The sequence below is a fragment of the Lingula anatina genome, chromosome 9, assembly GCF_051362555.1.
Source record: "Lingula anatina isolate TDL-2025a chromosome 9, LinAna3.0, whole genome shotgun sequence".
In the NCBI taxonomy this organism is placed as follows: domain Eukaryota; kingdom Metazoa; phylum Brachiopoda; class Lingulata; order Lingulida; family Lingulidae; genus Lingula; species Lingula anatina.
Genome location: NC_141775.1, coordinates 18,955,907 through 18,975,859, shown reverse-complemented (window position 1 = coordinate 18,975,859; position 19,953 = coordinate 18,955,907). Strand labels below are relative to the sequence as shown.

The window sequence follows — 19,953 nt, the reverse complement described above, 5'->3', positions numbered from 1 at the left end:
AAGAATACGCAGTCGATGTACTGGGTATTTATGTGCATGTTTACACACAAAATAACAAACGGCTTCAACTTAATACATTTCAGGTTGATAAATGCACTTTTAGGCTCTATATTTTCTACAGATCATCAAATATGTATTTTTTATTTATGCGAGTATTATGTTTCTTTTTTATTATTATTTTATATAAATTCCCCGTATCTGTGTTGTTTACAGGAAACTAAAATTTGAAGAAGTTAAAATAAGAGGTTTCAGTGTTTATAAAGCAGAGGCAAACGCTCTACTCTCTCTCTGAAGATATCTGGGAATTGAGGCTACTTTAGATATTGGGCAAATGACACATTGGTACCCAGATATAGAGTTTATTGGAATAAGATATTCTCTTAGACTGCATTTCAATTACCTTTTATAGCAGCTGTATCACGGTGAACATGTTATGCTTTTGGAGGCTAGTGGTCTCTCTGAGGATTGTTTTCTATCAAAATACGTTTTAGCACTGTGATCTGGGCAGCAATTTTGACTATTATGTTGTATTGAAGTGTTATAATTTTCAGTGGCTGACATCTGGAACCCTCCCTTTCTTTAAATAATAAAATTTGCTTTTATAAAGTATCATAAAAGAAAGGCGAAATAAAGGCCTATATTTTAAAGATACAAGTAAGACAACTTGAATTAGAAATTAGTTTATTTGCAAGGTCCATATTGTGGTAATTTTGCAAAAGACACATAATTAACCTAAAACTGATAAATGAAGTCGTATACACACCCGTACAATAGCTATTAAATTAAAACATCTTTCAATCTAAGTTCTCTGTAAGTGACCTTATAATATCTTAACATATGCTGGATATTGAACCATCTTTCCGTATATATTTATGGTGATTTAATAAAAGCCATGAATAATCTAAAACTAATTAATGAACTAATATACATAAATGTACATGTATGTTCATATTAGATCAAATACATTCAATATGTTCCGTATTGTAACATCTTTCCATATATATATATATATATGCTGTTGACATATTTGAGGGAATATATAAATATACTGAATTAAGATATGATATATGATGTTCATATTGTTGACTGAATACATTTACTTAACTTACATATTAAAACTTTTTACACATATACAGTGTTAAAAAAATACAAAAAAATTTAAATATTCAAATATCTACAATGGGTAATGTAAAACTAATTGATGAACTTATATACATAAACAAGCAAGTTAAGATATCTGTCAATCTACACTCTGTGAATGAGAACAAAGTATACTATAATATCATACCTGTACATGAAACATATTGTAACTTTCTGCACACATAAACAGGCCTACCCAACTACCAGACTCGGCACATGATAAGGATCCTGAATTAACCAGTATATCAGACCACACTACCCGTTTTCAAGGTGTGTGTGTCATATTGCATTTTGGAGTATCATACCCCAGAACAAATTTTGTAGGACAACTGCAGGCTCATCCTGTCAGTGTTCTGACTGATACTCTGAAATGCGATCTGACACACACCTTTGAAAACGGGTAGTGTGGTCCGATATACCGGTTAATTCAGGAACCTTATGTGCCGAGTCTGGTAGTTGGGTAGGCCTGATAAATATCTGTGGTGCTGTCTTCTTTCAGGGAATATATATCAACATAAAGTGCTTATTAAAACTTTCTACATATATACAGTGTTCTTGTAAATATAATTTAATACAGTACTTCATATAAAAACATCCACCTTGAATAATATCAAAATAATAAATGGACTTACATGCATACACTAGTAAAATTATCAAACTATACTTTACAAACTATTCTTTTACATATTAAAACACCTTCCCACGTATTTGTAGTGTTGCCATCTTTAAGGGGATATATTTACATAAATTACATGGTGTTGACATTATCAGAATATATTTACATAAAATACATATGGATGCTTTTTAACATATATACAGTGCTTTTTACAAATATCCATTTTTGTTTGTGGGAATGAACTAAAGGAGTAATTTATAAGCTAGTTTAAACAGATGGGTATAATAGCATATACAGGATCATGGCACTGTAAAAGGTGCAGTGTACCTGTTTCTACTGGTTTTACACCTTGTACATAGATGGGTATAATAGCATATACAGGATCATGACACTGTAATAGGTGCAGTGTACCTGTTTCTACTGGTTTTACACCTTGTACATAAAAAAATGGTCAAAAACACTAGTGTGTCTTTGATACACCTCAATGTTGGTGAGACAATAACTTGTTGGTGGTATTATAAAAGAGGAACATAAACAGAGGTTGTAGGAGCTCTAAATCTACTGTAAGACAAATCAACATTGAAGTCCCCTAACAGTATTGATGGTTTCATGGGCCAATGGGTTTTGCTTAAAATTTCTGTCATCTTCCTGTTAAAAGTTAGGGTCACAGTTGATGCTGAACTGCAAATATGAACGTCACTATAGTTTAACAGCAAGCTTGTTCAAAATCAGTAAATACAGAGAGTCACTTTATTTGTCTGATGTCAATATATGTGGCAATACACCATACGTTCTTAGTCCACGGTGACCCAAATAGCATAAACAATCTTGACACATACTGTCAAATACTGTACACATAGTTTTAATGTTCTCCAATAGGGTTTTCACCTGTAGCAGGTGTGGGGGGAGCTGACATTCCTATCGCCAACGGCTCTTCACAAGAAGGTCGGCCACTTCCATGTTTCTGTATTTCATCCTCTACGTCCTGGTAGCTGACTTCTAGTTCATCTGCCAGATACCCAAGACCACAATCCCTGAATGCAGCTTTCAGGTGTTTAATTGGCTCTTTTTTAGGACTGGTCGCAAGGAGTGCTTTAAACAAATTTCTACAAGCTTCTTGTGGATTTCTCTTTGCATCATTTTTAAGCTTTGTTGTCTCCTCATCTGGTATTACACTAAACTGATACAGGTAATCTAAAGTTCTTTCTATATGAATCGAAAGTTCCTCAGCAAAGTCAACCACTTTCTCTCTCAGTCTGTTGTACTCCATTTCACTCATAAGTCCTTTCTAGAAGAGAAATATAATAGGTCACATTTATTTACAACTTCTATTCATTCAAACCATGACGTTGTATAAACAACTTACAATTCACTTAACAATCCCAAACAGCCAACCCATTGTCTCATACATTTAGTTCTAGTTCTTACTCTTTCACTTGGAATATAAAGAAATGAACTATACTACAGAGAAAGAATACGTTGAAAAATGGTTTTGGAGTAAAAAAAAAAAAAAAAAAAAAAAAAAAAAAAAAAAAAAAAAAAACATTGTCATTTTAAAATTTAAAAGACTGGTTACTTTATTTGACTATATTTTAGACCATATTATCAATTACCTTGACTTCATTAATCAAGTCTTGTGGAATGTCTTGCTGCCCTTCTCTGTGGCGTTCTTTTAACTTTAACAACACACTGATGAAAGATGCAATGGAACCATCAACTTGTGACAACAAAGAAGACACAACATCAGGAGGACATGGGGTTTCATCTGAAATGCCATACATCTTCTTTACTTGGTTCCATACATCATCTTGAGAAAATGTCTCATTCAGTCGTTTTTTCACACTTGTAGGGACATGTTTATGAAATGACGCTGTTACATCTTTCTCTTTCATGCTTGTCATTGATTCCTTTTCTGAGTAATTGTGGTAAACCTGCTGAACATTGAATGTAATATGCATGCTGCTTGTATTAGTGGGAATCTGTCTTAGAACTCCAGCAATCTCATGTGTCACTGCCGCAGGTAACCTTTCTAACTGATTATCCCCATGGGCCTGGTTAAGAACTTGGCTTCCCTTTGTTCTAATAGTCTGAGGGTCAGTAGCAAGCTGGTCTTGATCCTCAGCAGCCACAGGGTCCTGTTGTGGGGGTAAAGATGGGAAGTCATGGCTTGATTTCCTCCTTGTTTGAATGTGGTCACCACCTTGTTCCTGCAGGTGGAGGTCAGTGACAGGTTCCTGAGGTAGCCTGCTATGCTGGGATTCTACTTGTTGATGATAGGATATATTTGGTCCTGCTGACTCACCAGGTAGTGTCTGAGATTGGAAACTGCCTTGTTGCAACGACTGCTTGCCAAAGGTAGGTTGTGATGATGGTTGGTTTTGTTGGTATTGGTCTGATACAACAGTCTTTCTTGTTGTCTGGGATTGGAAGTCATCCTGCTGGTTGTCAAAGTTGGGTTGTAATGATGTCTCCAATAATGTTGACCTTTGCCACTGGTTGCCCACATCAGCCTGGTTTAGAACTTGCCCTCTCGTTGTTTTGATGCTGTGCGGGTCAGTAACATAAGTAACGCCTTGGTCTCGATCCCCAGCAGCCATATGGTCCTGTATTGCAGAAAAACTTGGGATTCACAAACTAAATTAACACAATGTGTCTGTAAATTATAATTAACATCATTAAAAAGTAGCTGTATATGCTTCAACCTGCTTTTAAAATTGATATTTAACATTGCTTTGAATACTACTGTAACTTCTCCAACTTACTCCTGATAGCTGGAACCACTGTGGTGAGGTGTCATTGAAGTTCTGTTTATTAAGAGGCAAAACAACATCACCCAGGAGCACATTGTGGCCAAATGTGACACTGTGCCAGACTGACAACCACAGGGTTCTTCTTTCCAGCTCATTCTTAGTGATGGTGTACTGAAACAGGATAGTGGGTGACTGTCAGCAGATAAATCACAACATGTACATTAATTAAAAAACAATTTATTGATGCACTGAATTGCTCACCATGAATGCTTAGCCTTGCACCAACTAAAAGAACAGTATTTTCTTTATTTTCTTTACAGTTTATGCTGAAACTTACATGCAGCAATTCATCAAATGTTGGATTAAATGTATTCTTCTTTATCTTTGTTTTTCTCTTCCCACCTCTTGATTTATCTGGCAAGAGGTAGGTCTTGACATAGCTGCAACCCAGAGATATTTCAAAATATTACGATCATAAATTAAACAGTGTAAAAATTAGGTGAATGAGTTAAGTTTGACACATTTGGATAACACCATGAATTTTGTTTTTGTTGGAGATAAGCTACAAATGACATGTTTTGCTTTCACATGGTATTAAGATCTCAAATTATACCGTATCTTGCAAATAACACAGCAAAAGAAAAACTCACGGATCAGATCTATTCTTCTTCACATCAGCTGGAGCAAGGTCTTGGCATCGGTAAATATGTATAATCAGCCAACCTTTGCTGTAGTCATACTTCATACTGAGCAGGATTTTTCCAAACACAGGGATATTGCTGAAGTGATCCTCCTCTGCATTTCTGCAAGGGCCAGAAAGACTTCCTTGCCTTCTCTTAAAGAAGAGAAATGAAAAGGTTGCTGTCAAATGTGCAAACAAAAAGGAGAAATCAATAGATTTTTTTAAGCAACAACAGCAAAACCAAAGTTTAATTATGCTCAGTAGCAGTGTTAGAAATTAAGGCTGGACCGTCTGCCCGGGGCAGACAACTTTTAGAATGAGCAGAGGAGTTTTCCCACCCGGCAGGCATTCCATCCAGCTAATTTTCAAGATGGCTGAGCTTTCGGTCCACCAACTTATTTTCCTAAAGCCCCCTTTACAATGGACGGCGTCCTATCTGCATCCAGCAGTTCAGCCCCATTTGAGAGTTAAAAAATTATAACACTTTACGTGCTGACAACTGGTCGATCATTGAGCAGTCATTCTGATACAAAACCAATACTCCTGCCTCCTTATTAAGACCACAGCGATGCCAAATTTCATGGTCGCAGAAAGGACGCCGTCCAGTGTAAAGGGGGTATAAGTGGCAAACACTGCTCAGTAGGTAATTATAACATGGAGATTTGGAATATGTAACTAGCATAAAGCTTCAGGTCCATGAGTGTTTATATCCACACAATGAAAACACCAGATGAGAAAAAAATTTCACAATGTTGCCATAAATTCATGAAAAACCTGATATGCAGACCTATTATCATAATACCAAGGCCAGTCAATTGTTTTGAGAGCAGGACTTGAATCTCAATGTGCCAGGTCTCCACTCAAAGGTCTATTTGGCAACATCAGGATTTAAAATATGTACCATTAAAATAGGTCATAAGCTTGGACTCGGGGCATGTGTATGAAAAGAGATGGAGGTAATGGCGCACGCGTAACATAATAAAAGTTGGTTTGATGAAAAAAAAAAACAATTATGGATGAATTGGATGGTTGTTGGTGAGGTGGAGCCAGGAAAATTAGGTGGTATTAGGCAGCAAATAAAAAAAAAAATCTCGAACAGTAAAGAGTCTGGGAATTTTATTTTCCGAACTAACTGGCAACCCTGTAGTATTATGAAAGGTCAGTTGAAAAAGGAAAAAGAAATCAGTCAAAAACTGGTGATATTTAAAACATACATGTATCTAGGAAGATGAGTCTTTGAACAAACTATGGTATATAAATCATACAAGATGCATTATAACAGGTCAATGTCAAGCATTCCATACCATATGGTGCATGGTGTCATGACCGAACGGACCAATAGTTTCAGCATGTCTCTGCCTACTGACTTACCGGTAACTTCCAGTGGATGTTAAACTCAGTGGATGTCAGGTCTTTAATTTTCATGTCCTGAGCCTCGGCTATTTCCTGCTTGATGTGTATCTTGCAGACAAACACATCAATTCTGTCTACCATTTTAGGGCTCAGGGCATATGTGATATATTCTGGGTAGTTTTTCAACAATTTCACATACTTAATAACCTAAAATGCAAAACGGTATTTTTAAACTTATTCTATCGATCACTCTCTCTATCATTATCTAAGAAACTGATATTTTCACACCAATCAGCAATGATCATCACAGTACATGCTCTTTATGCCTAAAATAGCCTTCTTATTATAGTATACATATCTTTGTTACACAATATTGAAAAAAAAAAAAAAATCAAACCTTTTTAGGGCAATCTTCATGCATGTTCCACTTTGTCCCGAACCCGTCTAACCAAAGGATGACATCATAGGACTCGTTTCCTTCACTTATACTGTGATTACACGTCAAGATTTCAAACTTCTTTTCCAAAGCTAACATCTTCATTTCATGGGATTCCTTAGTTTTAGTTGTCACATTCTACAACATTTACAACAAAAAATATTTACCATTCAGCAGCAACATACAAGCATTTCAGGGGTATCAAAAGATAAGGAGCGAAAACCAATCTCCACAAATAAGCACAAAAGATATGAAAACATATGACATGTTGGGCTGTCCCGAAAATGCTCAATTGAAAAAGAATGCATATTTCAATTTAAAAGAATTGGCATAAATTAAGAATACTTAACGAAGTAACTAATTACAATTTACAAAGTTTTAACAATCAGCTATTACATTGAAATTATGTCAGTATGTGAGGAATTGTCCAAACATTTACAAAGAAAGAGACCTGCTTGAAGAATAAGCCTCACCTCAACTTCATATGGGGTGTCATTGACACAGCACACCATCAGTTGCAGCAACGGGGCATATCCAGGCTGAAATGACCCAAACACCAAGGCAGAAAGACGCTTACTGTCACATGACAAACTGTGTTTGCAGAACTGGTTCACAATTAAGACACATTTGTTGTTTGTCAAAACAGCAGAATCACTGCTCAATACTTTCCACTTACAAGGGGCATTTAAGTGAGTTTCTGACTGCCATACGTAAAATGGATTGTCCATTCTTGAATTCTGAGTTACATTTTCAGGACAGATCTTTCCCATCTTTCTTTGACGTGTGCCTGATATGCAGTGATAAAATGACAGGTACACTGGTTTTCTGAATGTCAGGCCATGTGGTCCGCAGACAACAACTGGACTTGCTCTAGTCTGACACGGTGGCAGCGGTGGCATGTCTTCTTCTCTCCAACTAATACCAATGAACATTTGTGTAGTTTCAGCCAGAGCTCCTGGAGGCACTAATAGGAATACTCCAACTTCCTTCAGGTGAACATGTCCACCTTCTGGAGTGATGGAGAATTTCCTCAGGAATGTATCTTTGAGATCATCTGTTCTGATCTCCTCCCTGCCTTGTGAGGCAGAGTGCCTGGTCTGGGGTGGTGCAGGTAATTTTAAAATTCTTTCTTCTTGAGACATACCGTCATCTCTGTCTCCTATAGCAAAGTATTGAAAAAGAATTGTCAAATCAATTGATAGAACTATATTTCTCCTGATCAAAAAAAAAAAAAAAAAAAAAAAAAAAAAAGAAAAAAAAAACATGCATCCCTGATGTTTGGTTGACTATCAACATTGAAATGCAATCCCTCTAATTGTATAGGAGAAGATAGCAGAAATTAAAATGTAGAAATATTTATTTATCCCTCCTCCCGGGCACAGCCCAAATCCCCAGGTCCACTTAAATCCAAAGTCCCCATGCACATCATTTATGATAGGTCTATCAAACCCAAAAGTTTGAAGCTCAACCTGCATTTTAGTCATTTGATCTGTGCTTTAGGTACACTTATCAGTTTTCCTTGAAATGTGTTATTCTGTTTTACCACAAAAACAGCAGTTAAAGCTATTATTCTGATATCTGAGCTTGTCTTCAGATCACGTGACTTCCATTGATAGCTGTACTCTGTTATAATCTTTTAAGAGATTTTAACAAAAAAAACAAACTTTTTAGAAAAAAAAACAGGGACTTACTTTGAATGTAAAAATGGATTCATTAACCATTGGTAAGTATGGGAAAAGTGTTGTTTACTCCAGGAAAATTCATTTATTTTGCCAAAACGAAGAGTTATTATCTCTTAAAACATGTAAAAAAAAAAAAAAAAACATCAGTTTTGAAAGAATAATTTGATCAAGCCAGCTGGGCCTTTTTTTTCGTTGGTTCTGCAGCTTTAAAGACAGAAGTGTATATGGTTTTCCACTCAGAGTTAAAGTACATGGCATCAGCATCGGTGGCGACAAAGGCAGGTGAGGCTAGGGTAGCGCTAGCTATTTTTTTTTCTCTTAGGCAAATCACCACTTTTTTGTCAAATTGTTATCAAAATGGTTATAATTTGACTACAACAAGTCAAATCAAGCCCTTTTTCTTTAGCCAATTTCAGCAAGTTTTAGCATTTGGCTAAACTGGCGAGTGTTAGCGCTACCCCAGTGAGGGTTATATGTACAAAGTTATAGTTATTGGCGCAGAAATAGAGACTCTGGTTAGTGAAAAAAGAAAAAAAATAGAGAAAAACAAAAGGACTAAGGCGGGTGATGCGGGAAGGTGGAATGTGTCCAAATAAAAATGAAATAATGAAGCAAGTAATCTTCCAGTGTAGCTGCTTATACTGCACTACGTAACAATGTGGGTAAATATCAAGCAGCTAAAGAGCTGGATGACTTAAATCTCACTGATGTAGACATTCCCTACATAAACACAATTATCTAAATTGCTGTTTTATGTAGCCAAATGATCATTAGCACAACGCAGCTCTGTTTTTGCTCAAAGGCAAATGAGGTAAAGTGCATATGACTGAAAATTATCATTTTTTATAGTAAAAAAATAATAAGATCCTAAACACATCAAAGTAAGTTATAATCTGGGAATCGCATGACTAGGGGGCACATTAGGAGTAATTTGAGGTTGCACAATGAGATTACTGGTTCGAACAGAGAACCTCGAATAGCAGATAACTTTATGAAACAAGGGAGTAAGCAGTTACCTTGATCATCAAAATCACCATACTTGAACCACATGGACAATAAGTGGGTGGGTCATTACTCACCCAATCAACCATATCCCACAACAAAACTGAACCAAATTAGACACGTTTGACCGATGCCTGAAATTTTATTTCAGATTAAACCCTAAAAGCCTATCCAAGGTTTCATTTGTATTGAATCTATTTCGATGAGATAAAATAAAGAAAAGTGGTCAGAGTAAAGGTTGTTTACATTAAACAAGTGGTCAGAGTAAAGGTTTTTACTGCGTTAATGGAAACGTTTATCCATGTGCATAACACAAAAAAAAATCAACCTGACACTTCTTGGAATTTTGAGGTCCAATGAAACAGATATCATCTAGTATACGGGACATGGCCGAATAATGAAATCTCTCCAACATAATCCATTGCATAGCTTTACTCATAGATTAAAAAATCTGGCATGAACAACTTGCACCTATTGGCAAACATTTCTCATAATAAAACAGATCTATCCAGGAAAAACCCTTAAAGGCCCAAGACATGTTTTTCTTGCATGAAAAGTTTAATACCTAGGTAATAGGGTTGTAATAAGCATATTTATCAATAAATGTTGAAAAAAAATGTTTTGGGCAAAACTGACCTAGTTTTTGGTTATGTTCCACCGGTGACACACTGGACTAAGTTTCAAGATATCACAAACCTCTTTTTATTACAATAACAACATAAAAAATAAAATTAAACCTGGAAGCTTAGCTAACAACTGTATAAAACATTTCTGTGTGGTTTAAGACTATTGTATTTAGAATGAAAAGCCAGAATATTGAAATTATTATTTACCTTGAGATGACAATACAGACACATAAAAACCCTCTAGACAATAGCATTAACTCCTTCTTATGGAAGCAGACATATTTGAGTGAAGTGAAGGATAATGATCTAGCTTCTAATTGGTCAACAAAGATAAACTACGTCAAAGGGAATAGGAAATGGCAAAATGAAGTGGATTCATTTTGTGTGGTGTGGGTGGGGACGTGTCAAATGTGTAGGTCACAGGTGACCCACTGGGCCTTTAAGGGATGGACGCAGTTGATAATCGGTAAAATGTGGAAAACATCTTGAATATAAGATATACCTAAAAGAGCACCACGAACAAAATGTTGGACCTGCGTGATAACAGCATCAATGAAGTCGTACTGTGCCACAGAGAACTCTCTTGGAATGTTAGAATCAACCGAGACCAGGTTGGGATAAAAAAAAAGATCGTAAATTACACGAGTTTTGTGAAGATCAGATTTAGGGACAACATGTAACATTGAATATTTGAAATCTGTAAGAAGGAGACTAAATTGTGCCAGTAATCCGCCCAAAGGATAACCTGATTCAATGTAGTCCCAAATCACTTCAGGAGGAGTAAGTACTGATAAATGAATGTGAGGTGCGTGAATGCTAGGAGTTGTGGTGCAATTTAGGTAGAAACACATAGAAATAACATTGATGAGAAAAATAACCTTATGAAGATCATAACCTTGAAGTTCCAGCTTTAGTTGGGAATAATTTATTGAAGTTGGGAAACAATTTTGTAGGTAGGGTCTGCAACTGGGTGGCAGATTTGAGACATTTGATAAAAGGATGAGATCTTCAGCAGGACTGGCAGCATTGTTTGTACCTTAACACGTTCCAGGTTCGTTGTTTTTGCTTACTTTTGATCTCGAGTCTTTATTATTCGGCCGAATACACCTCGGGAAGATGCGACTCTTTTTGCTTACCTGGAGTTATGTTGAAGAAAACTTTCTTTCGTAAGCTGGTAACTATCTCTGGTGCCTGTTTGTTGCCCTCTATTGTTTGCTTTTGAGAGATCGCGTGATTGACCTGGTGAAATAAAATATTACATGAAGTGAACAGTTCTGATTAAACTGTCAAAATATACAGAAAAGCATTTCGCTGGTTCTTAAAAAGTCTGTGCATGTTGGACTGTATTTACATAAGTCACCTCTTACGACATGTCACTTCTTCTGGTAGCTATGTTTTATATTTGATTGGTGTTCTAATGAATTTAACACACTTTCAATGTAAAATAATATAGTTCATGTTATTTCAGTACTTACATTCACCAACATTTGTAAAACGTCATATTTGTGTGCTTCACGATAAAATGTATCGACAATGGATTGAACAAACCATGTTCCCTTTCCCGTGTGTCGCCAAGATACGTAATCTGAAACAGAAAATACTGAAGCCTTAATGTATTATTTACTCGTAGATGCAACGGTACTGTTTATTTTTATTTTGTTAATATAACAGTACTTAGTCTCACTGAGAGTGCGGAAAAGCAAATTTCATAAATCGCATAGATCGAGGAACTATTAGTAAAGTATATTTGCCGATAGTGTTACAGTGAACCGACCTGAAATGATCTCCAAAAGGCCAATAATACGGGTCACGTTTCTAGCCATCGCAGGCATCACTGGAACACTGAATCACTACTCATTTTAAGGGTTTTTTTTTTTTCGGTCAGGCACAGTGCAGCATGAAAAGTTGGAGACCAGTCAAATCTATGTCAACCGGAAGCTTATTTGTATCAAAATAACAAAGTAAACTTAAAACATTTTGCCATGGCATTCGGGTCCTTGGCGATGCATTTTGTTTTGCTGATATGCCTGCCACACGTCTGATTCAAAGAATCAAACGTGTCGACATTCATGAATGCCTTCGATGCCTACACTTTGTGCACACTGAGAATTCAATGTCAAAAATACACGATAGCGATTTTTAAATTAAATTAAATTAAAATCTGTCAAATTACGTAGTTTAAATTTTGATAATTGAATTTTCCATAATCGGCATGTTTTTTTCTCAACATTTGCATAAGCTACAAAGTCTTTTTTCGAAAGAAATCGTCTGACAGCTTCCCAAATACAATTAGGTAACGTCTCGACACACTTTCGTTTTTCGTAGTGATCTTGAACGCATTTTTAAAAGCATTATGGCAAAAATGTACGTAAATTTTAATTAAATTTGGCACATATATTTTATTTGATACTGTATAAAAATACATGCACCATTTTCAGTATTTACTGGTGCAGTAATGTAGTGCGCATTTTAAAGTATACACGTACAATACAGTTCTCCACAATATGTCGAAAGACCACAAAATGCACACCATCTTCTACCTGAGGCAAAATGCCATAATCCCAGCATCACCACGTGCACCTTATCATTTTGATTTTTTTTTCTGATGAAAAACACATTTGTAAGGCCTAAGTAAAATGGCATACAAAGAAACACGGTTAAAGTACCTGGTGAAGTCACATGGACTTCGAGAAAATCGGACATCGTCGGATCATTGGATGGCTTTGGAATCTCGTGTGGCGCATCGGGTACCTCATCGCCAAGGTTTGCTGCAGGTGGTGCTTGCTGTGGTTGTTGAACTGTTTGTCCGTCCAGGAGTGTCCCACTGTCCCTTCTCTCTGGGTGAATATGGAAAAAAAATGAAATACCCCATACACTCTTATGTGGATTACATGTTTACATATAAGTTAGAATTGATATCAGTATTAACTAATTAAACAATTACATAATACTAAGCGTCATTCGTTTCGTGTGGCTGAATATAATTTAAAGGAGACAAACTGTTAATACAGTTTAATATCTCAATACATTTGTTTAATAATTTTGCATGTTATTTTCATCACAGGTATTCAAGCTTGTGTAATACATTCCATAACTTACTTCCCTGGCAAGCCTGAATAAATATCATTTTCGGTTTGCCCGACAGGCCAAGACATTTCCTGTTATTCAAAATGGCTTTGATATATTTGAAGGGTAAAGGATAGCCATCCGTTCCATAAACAGCACCCTCGGTACCATGGCTCAGTAGAAACAAGATGAACGAATCGTAGATCTTGTGATCGTCTCTTTGACTTTCTTGTTCTATTTCTTCCTTCATTTCCTTTACATATTAAAATAAAAGAAGTAGTGACATAAAAACATAGTGTACTTCAAACGAAATAGCATGCAATGACTGCAGAGACGTGGTACATACGGAATTGGGTTATCAACGACAGCGTAAAGCAAAATGGCAGCATCAATTCATACTTGACGCTAACAGAGAATGTGAAAGGCAGTAGCCACCGAGGACGGACATATGGTGGTATATTTGTAGATTGTGCGCCATGTCTGTCTGTATACAACATTGGTCAAAAAGGTTGTCCCACCCCTATTTCCATGTACTTTTATTTACAGATGATCACCTTACAGCTATAAATTGTTAGAAATAGTGCTTTTTATTACGGATACCGTGTCTAACGTGATTAATGGTTTTAAAAATACAAAATAGTGATGAAAATATACATATTTTATACCATTTAGTAAAATTTATAAGAGGAACCCCCTCAAATCGACTGTTTCTCTGTGACTTCTACAGATGTAAAGAAATGTCTATAAAATTGAAAAGACGGCATCAAATGTCACCAAATTCACACACAATTAGCATTAGTGTATGCTCGTTAAAGGTCATGTGCCTAACAGCGTGTGCGTCTACCACGTACTGCAATTATCTCCTGTAGACGGCGCGACAAGCCTTCAACACGGGTTACAATTCTGCTTTGTGGAATATTGTCCGATTCTTCTTAAACAAGATTTGGGGGATTTGGCCCAGGTTTTTATGGGGTTGGTTCTCCTTTGCATTGCACACTCCAATTCAGTGATCTATTTCTAACAATTTATAGCTGTAAGGTGATCACCTGTAAATAGAAGTACATGGAAATAGGGGTGGGACAACCTTTTTGACCAATGTTGTATAACTATACAGTGTACCATATGTCTCTCATATAAATACAAATACATGCAATGAACAGAAACGAGTGAAAAGCTTCATTTTGGTAGAAAAATACATTGCAGTGAAATAGATAAACATAATAAAATGTGACCGAAAAGTTTGTTTGACAACACCTGTTTTGAACCAAAAGGTTCAAGTATCAATTGTATCATCTTTGTGTCACTGATAAATATATTTAGATATCACCAAAAAGTGTGTTAGTCTTTGAAACCTAAAAGCCATTTGGCTTTTACGATGTTCGTTTTATTACAAACACACCATGATCTTATTAATGAACTCACATTTGCGGTCAGGTTACTGATAACGTCTGTCTCATAATGGAGGTAATGGAATAGTTTCCTCAAGGCAACAACATCTACCTCGGTACCATCACGTTCTGGAAGCCAGTCCACGGAAAATGTCTTGTTGTTGATAATGAGTGCACGACCTCTCGGTTCGGAATCGTTCTTGTACTGAAACGCACACATACACTGTCTTTATGTGAAATTTATCATTAGAAATATCGGAGGTCGTATAGCAAGTGTAACAGAGTGAAAAGTGCGCATTTATGCCTAAGTGTATCCAATTTTTCTTACGATTGTGTATATACGAGTACATTTAATTTCATGGTCTTACTAAAACTTGTGCAAGTGAGGATAATGGTCAGCAAACACAGAACGTTACTATAATGTTACCAAAATGTTTTTGGACATATGATATGGTAACGTTATAATAACGTTATGTGTTTGCTGCGCAGTACTAAGACACAAACGTATTTAAAAGCTCATAACTTGCCTCGTTTTCAGGACACTTGGCTGCACGACGGTCTTGATTCTCTGGGGCTGCTAAAATGGTAAGATTGGCCTAATATATATTATATATTGGTACTTGGCCTCTAGGGCCCCATCAAAATACTTTATGTCCTATCATACGCCGTACTTTTCCTTGCAAAATCCAAGTGTCATTCCGAAATGATTGTTAATTTTGGGTTTATCTCTCACTGACATGTTTCTAATGACTTGTTATCACAGGTTGCTAATTCACAACGTTTGAGTAAAATCTGAATACGATATCTTGCCTTTTGTTTCTAATAAAAATGTTACAAACAAGTACCTAGTTCATTTAAGAAGGGTAGATTAATATAAATTTTCCCATTAATTTCTAATTGTGCATTTTTTAGTCTATTGCATATACAATTGAGTATTCATAAGAAATAACTAACATTGTATGTCATTAGTGTTTGTGTAAAAAATCAATATTTTCAAAAATATATGTACAAAACAGAAATATCCTTAATACTTTTTTCCAGATAAATTACTTTGAAAATTAAAACTAATCAAACCTAAATTTTCTAATGGTATCTGGTTTCAGATATTACATGCTGTGTAATCAGGGATCTTTTAAAATGTTAAGATCTGTGAACCAATTAACACGGAATGCATGTTCTATGTTAAAATAGCATAGGGCCTAATGTCTATTCACAACAACATTACGTGATATTTCAAACTGCTTACCGGAAAACCAAACGCGATATGGCCTTAAATCTACCGACACTTCAGAGTTCTCTACATACGCACATATGGAATCGGCTGTTTGGACGTCATGTGCATTTATTGGAATATTGGGTCCGTCATTTGTTAACCTGATGCTGTAGCCAAAATGCATCCTGGGGCAGTATGTATCCCGAAGGACTGTCAACTCGTTTTCAACTGTTTTTCTTGCTTCTGAATACACGTGAGTCCTTGGAGGGAGTCCAGTGGCGTTAGTTATAAACAACTTCATGGCCTTATTTTCAATGGCGAGATGCAGCACCGACTGTTTATCAGCCAGGCGGAAGGAGGCGCTGTCAAACCCGACAACTGGGATGTTATTTTTATATTGCTGAGCTTTATACTTCCTTAGAAGACGGATGGTCAGACGATGAAATAACCCAGTAGGAAACAGAATATGAGGGAATGCGATAAGCAAATATTTCTGCGGATTTGTCTCATTCGCACTGTTATTTGATACCAGCATACTGGGTACGAGGAATCTTCTTTTTCCATGTCCAGGCAGAGGGTTTTCAACTGATTGGGATATTTCTAACATCAAGTCGAAATGCAGCATAAGTCGAATGATTTCAGTCTTTTTTTCGGCCATCTTGAATTCTTTTAGATACTCATCAAATACCTCCTCTTTTAGGACTCCTCTTTCAAGCTCATCTTTCAGGACATGGCCGCGACTGCATCCAGAGTGAATGCTGGCTGGGGTCATGATGGCAGAAAACACAACTGCTAACCAAAGTGGATCTATTATGACGACACTTTCCAGTCCATCAATTTTAAAGTGTAGGATGTCGCCTTGACGGTGATGGTAAGGAATGAATTTTTCTTGTAATTCTCCATCAGGGAGTCCTACCCTTTGCGCCATTTCCATCAATTTTTCAATACTTATGATGGGTGTTTCTTCACTCTTCTTTGCCAAATTCATTTCCAATTTAATCCAACTCACTGGAAGATGTTGAACGGTAGCCTCACTGTCGCTGCTATAACCGCACAAATCTTCGATCGCTCTTTTTATTTCAGCAAACTCCTCATCGTCTTCGGCCAAGTTGCTTATGGCAAAATATCGATAGACGTGGTCCTTGAGTACCTGCTTGTCATCGAGACACTTCTTGAGTTTATCAAAAATCTTTTCAACCTCGCCCTATGAATGAAAAGATGTTAAGATTCTTTTGTAGTTTTTCACTACTATATAATAATGCTTAAGTGTCAGAGCGAAAGAAAACATCTACCAGGGTGTGTGTATGTACATGTATATATGTGTATATGATATAGTCCACTTCGTTCAAGTTGAAAAATGGGTGTGCTGCAATGAACCTATAAAATTAGGATGGAGTCAGTGGGCAAGGGACACCCTTTTCCCCCAACATTAAATCATGCCATCCACAAATAGTCACATAGTGAAAAGTTTCTAAATAATTAAGTCACTCGTCAGGAATCGTGATATGGTTGAAGGGATACAAATTATACATAGAATTAGAGGATCAGAGAGGCGATATCGCCTCTGAATATTGTACCACCAGCTGGAGCAAGCGCATTCGTATAGACCCCCACATACACAAAATAAGGAACACAGCCACCAGTCTTGTGCTTAACAAGCTGTAAAAATGCAATCAACAAGAATTTTCAAATTATGCAAAAAATATATATATAACTAAAAATGGTACAATCAAAGTTAAGTTCATCGTAAGGTAGGTCAAAGGTCAATTCCAAGGTCACAGTAAATTGCCAGTATATGACTTCCTATTCAACTTCAATAGTAACTATTCGCCTATCTCTGCCAGATTTGGAGTTAAAAGAGAAAGAAATTAGCAGAGTTCAGTTCTTGATAATAAGTAGGTCAAAGGTCAATTTAAAGGTCACACTTAGATTGCCAGTATATGACTTCCTTTCACGTTCAATAGTAACTATGGACCTATCTCTGCCAGTTTTGGAGATAAAGGGGAAGCAAAATATGCAAAATTCAGTTCATGGTGAAAAGTATGTCAAAGGTCAATTTTAAGGTCACTCTTAAATTGCCAGTATATGCCTTCCTATTCAACTTCAATAGAGACTATGGACCTATCTCTGCCAGTTTTGGAGATAAAAGGGAAGCAAAATTTGCAAAGTTCAGTTCATGATGAAAAGTAGGTCAAAGGTCAATTTTAAGGTCACATGTAGATTGCCAGTATATGACTTCCTATTCAAGTTCAATAGAAACTAGGGACCTATCTCTGCCAGTTTTGGAGATAAAAGGGAAGCAAAATTTGCAAAGTTCAGTTCATGATGAAAAGTAGGTCAAAGGTCAATTTTAAGGTCACATGTAGATTGCCAGTATATGACTTCCTATTCAAGTTCAATAGAAACTAGGGACCTATCTCTGCCAGTTTTGGAGATAAAAGGGAATTAAAATTTGCAAAGTTTAGTTCATGGTGAAAAGTAGGTCAAAGGTCAATTTTAAGGTCACATGTAGATTGCCAGTATATGACTTCCTATTCAACTTCAATAGAAACTATGGACCTATCTCTGCCAGTTTTGGAGATATAAGGGACTAAATGTTATAATTTTTGAGTTACCATAATGTGCCATAAATTTCCTACAGAAAAGATTAATTTAAATAAAGAAAACATCATTTTGGTAAAAATTCTTGAAATGGGAGGTGCTCTGAAGTTCCAGATGTTCAAATTTGATGAAAGAATATCATTTTTGACCACAAGTTGTCTGCTTTGCCAAGCCTTATGTTTTATTTTTCCGGAGTTCAAAATTTATTATCCATTACCGTACTGCACATTTTGCTTTCACCACCAATATGTACTTTTGGATACAGCGTAACTCGAAACTCTAAAGGTCAAATCCAAGGGCATATTTGAAATCTACACATATGACTTTTGGAAAGCTGTCTGTAGAAATTTTTCCCATAATTCCTTCCGTAGAGGAGATAATATGCATTTAATTTTGCCATTTTTGGACAAGAGTGCATTGCAATAAGTGCCACACCTAGACCCCAACACCGACAAAGCCCAAATTTTACGTGGACATGTTGAGATTATAGGTGACCTAAATCGAAGAGATGGGTATGGAGGCCCTTACCGTCTAGGAGGAGAAGCGGTAACGGTGACTTGGCGGCGGAGCCGCAGGAGCCGACGGAACCGGCGGAACATACGGGTCGGGACTAAAACCATGTGTACCGCCAGCGCCTACGCTGGTGGTACAATAAGTATGGTAGTAATTGAATAATTGTGATAAGAAAAGCGTTTTCACCTGTGGGCATAACATGTCCTTATGAGTTCCAATAATCAAGACGTATGGCATGGCATTTTTGTCTTCTTCCCTCAATTTTCCAATAGTGTGCATATGGATTGAGTTTAACCAAAACATAATAAACTCTGAAAAATACATACAAAGCCTTGATGTTAATGCAAAGATGAATATTAATCAGTGTTTTCTCCTCAGCATTGCTAAAAAATAGCGCCAATAATATAATAATAATAATAATAATAATAATAATGTTTCTTATTGGGCGGCTTACAATGGTAAATATAACTAAAATCCTTAAAATCACTAGAATATTAAAATCCAAAACACTCATCGGAACCATTTAAAATTAACGCTACTAAAATCTCAATGTTATATATATATATATATATTAAGAGCAATAGAGAGATTTAAAAATGTGGACCTTTTAATAAAGAAATTACACACAGTTGACAGGCCATTATTTACATGAGGGCCCTGAGTAGCTTATACATGTAAAGATATAAAGCTCAACAATACCTTTCAGCGTCTTCTCTCCCCTGTATACACGGATTTTATCATCGAGGTCCTGGTCAAGTCGGAATACCAACAAGTAGATGATCCGCTCTGAGAGGAATGTTTGGTGCGTGGTGTAGTAGACATCCTGTCCTGCAAAATCCCAAATTGTGACCTGTTTCTCTGGCTCCACATCTTCCCCTCGGGCAA

The 19,953-nt window shown here is 36.4% G+C and overlaps 1 protein-coding gene across 3 annotated transcripts; it reads right to left on the bottom strand.

Moving 5' to 3' along the window:
• Positions 1-664: 664 nt before the first annotated feature.
• LOC106160165 (uncharacterized) lies at positions 665-19,382 on the bottom strand. 3 transcript variants are annotated; one of them, XM_086995686.1, is made up of 16 exons: positions 19,255-19,382; positions 15,988-17,158; positions 15,269-15,318; positions 14,776-14,946; positions 13,383-13,606; positions 12,954-13,120; positions 11,763-11,872; positions 11,424-11,526; positions 7,451-8,136; positions 6,939-7,115; positions 6,560-6,748; positions 5,157-5,341; positions 4,844-4,946; positions 4,519-4,677; positions 3,370-4,359; positions 665-3,044 (listed from the first exon to the last, which is right to left on the bottom strand). In XM_086995686.1, the coding sequence occupies exons 1-16, from the start codon at positions 19,369-19,371 to the stop codon at positions 2,619-2,621; spliced, it is 5,028 nt and encodes a 1,675-aa protein (XP_086851812.1). In that variant the 5' UTR covers positions 19,372-19,382; the 3' UTR covers positions 665-2,618. The 3 variants fall into 3 exon arrangements, with proteins under 3 accessions (XP_086851812.1, XP_086851811.1, XP_086851813.1); XM_086995685.1 differs by having other exon boundaries at positions 12,954-13,124; positions 13,387-13,606; XM_086995687.1 differs by having other exon boundaries at positions 12,954-13,124; positions 13,387-13,606; positions 15,269-15,315.
• Positions 19,383-19,953: the final 571 nt, after the last annotated feature.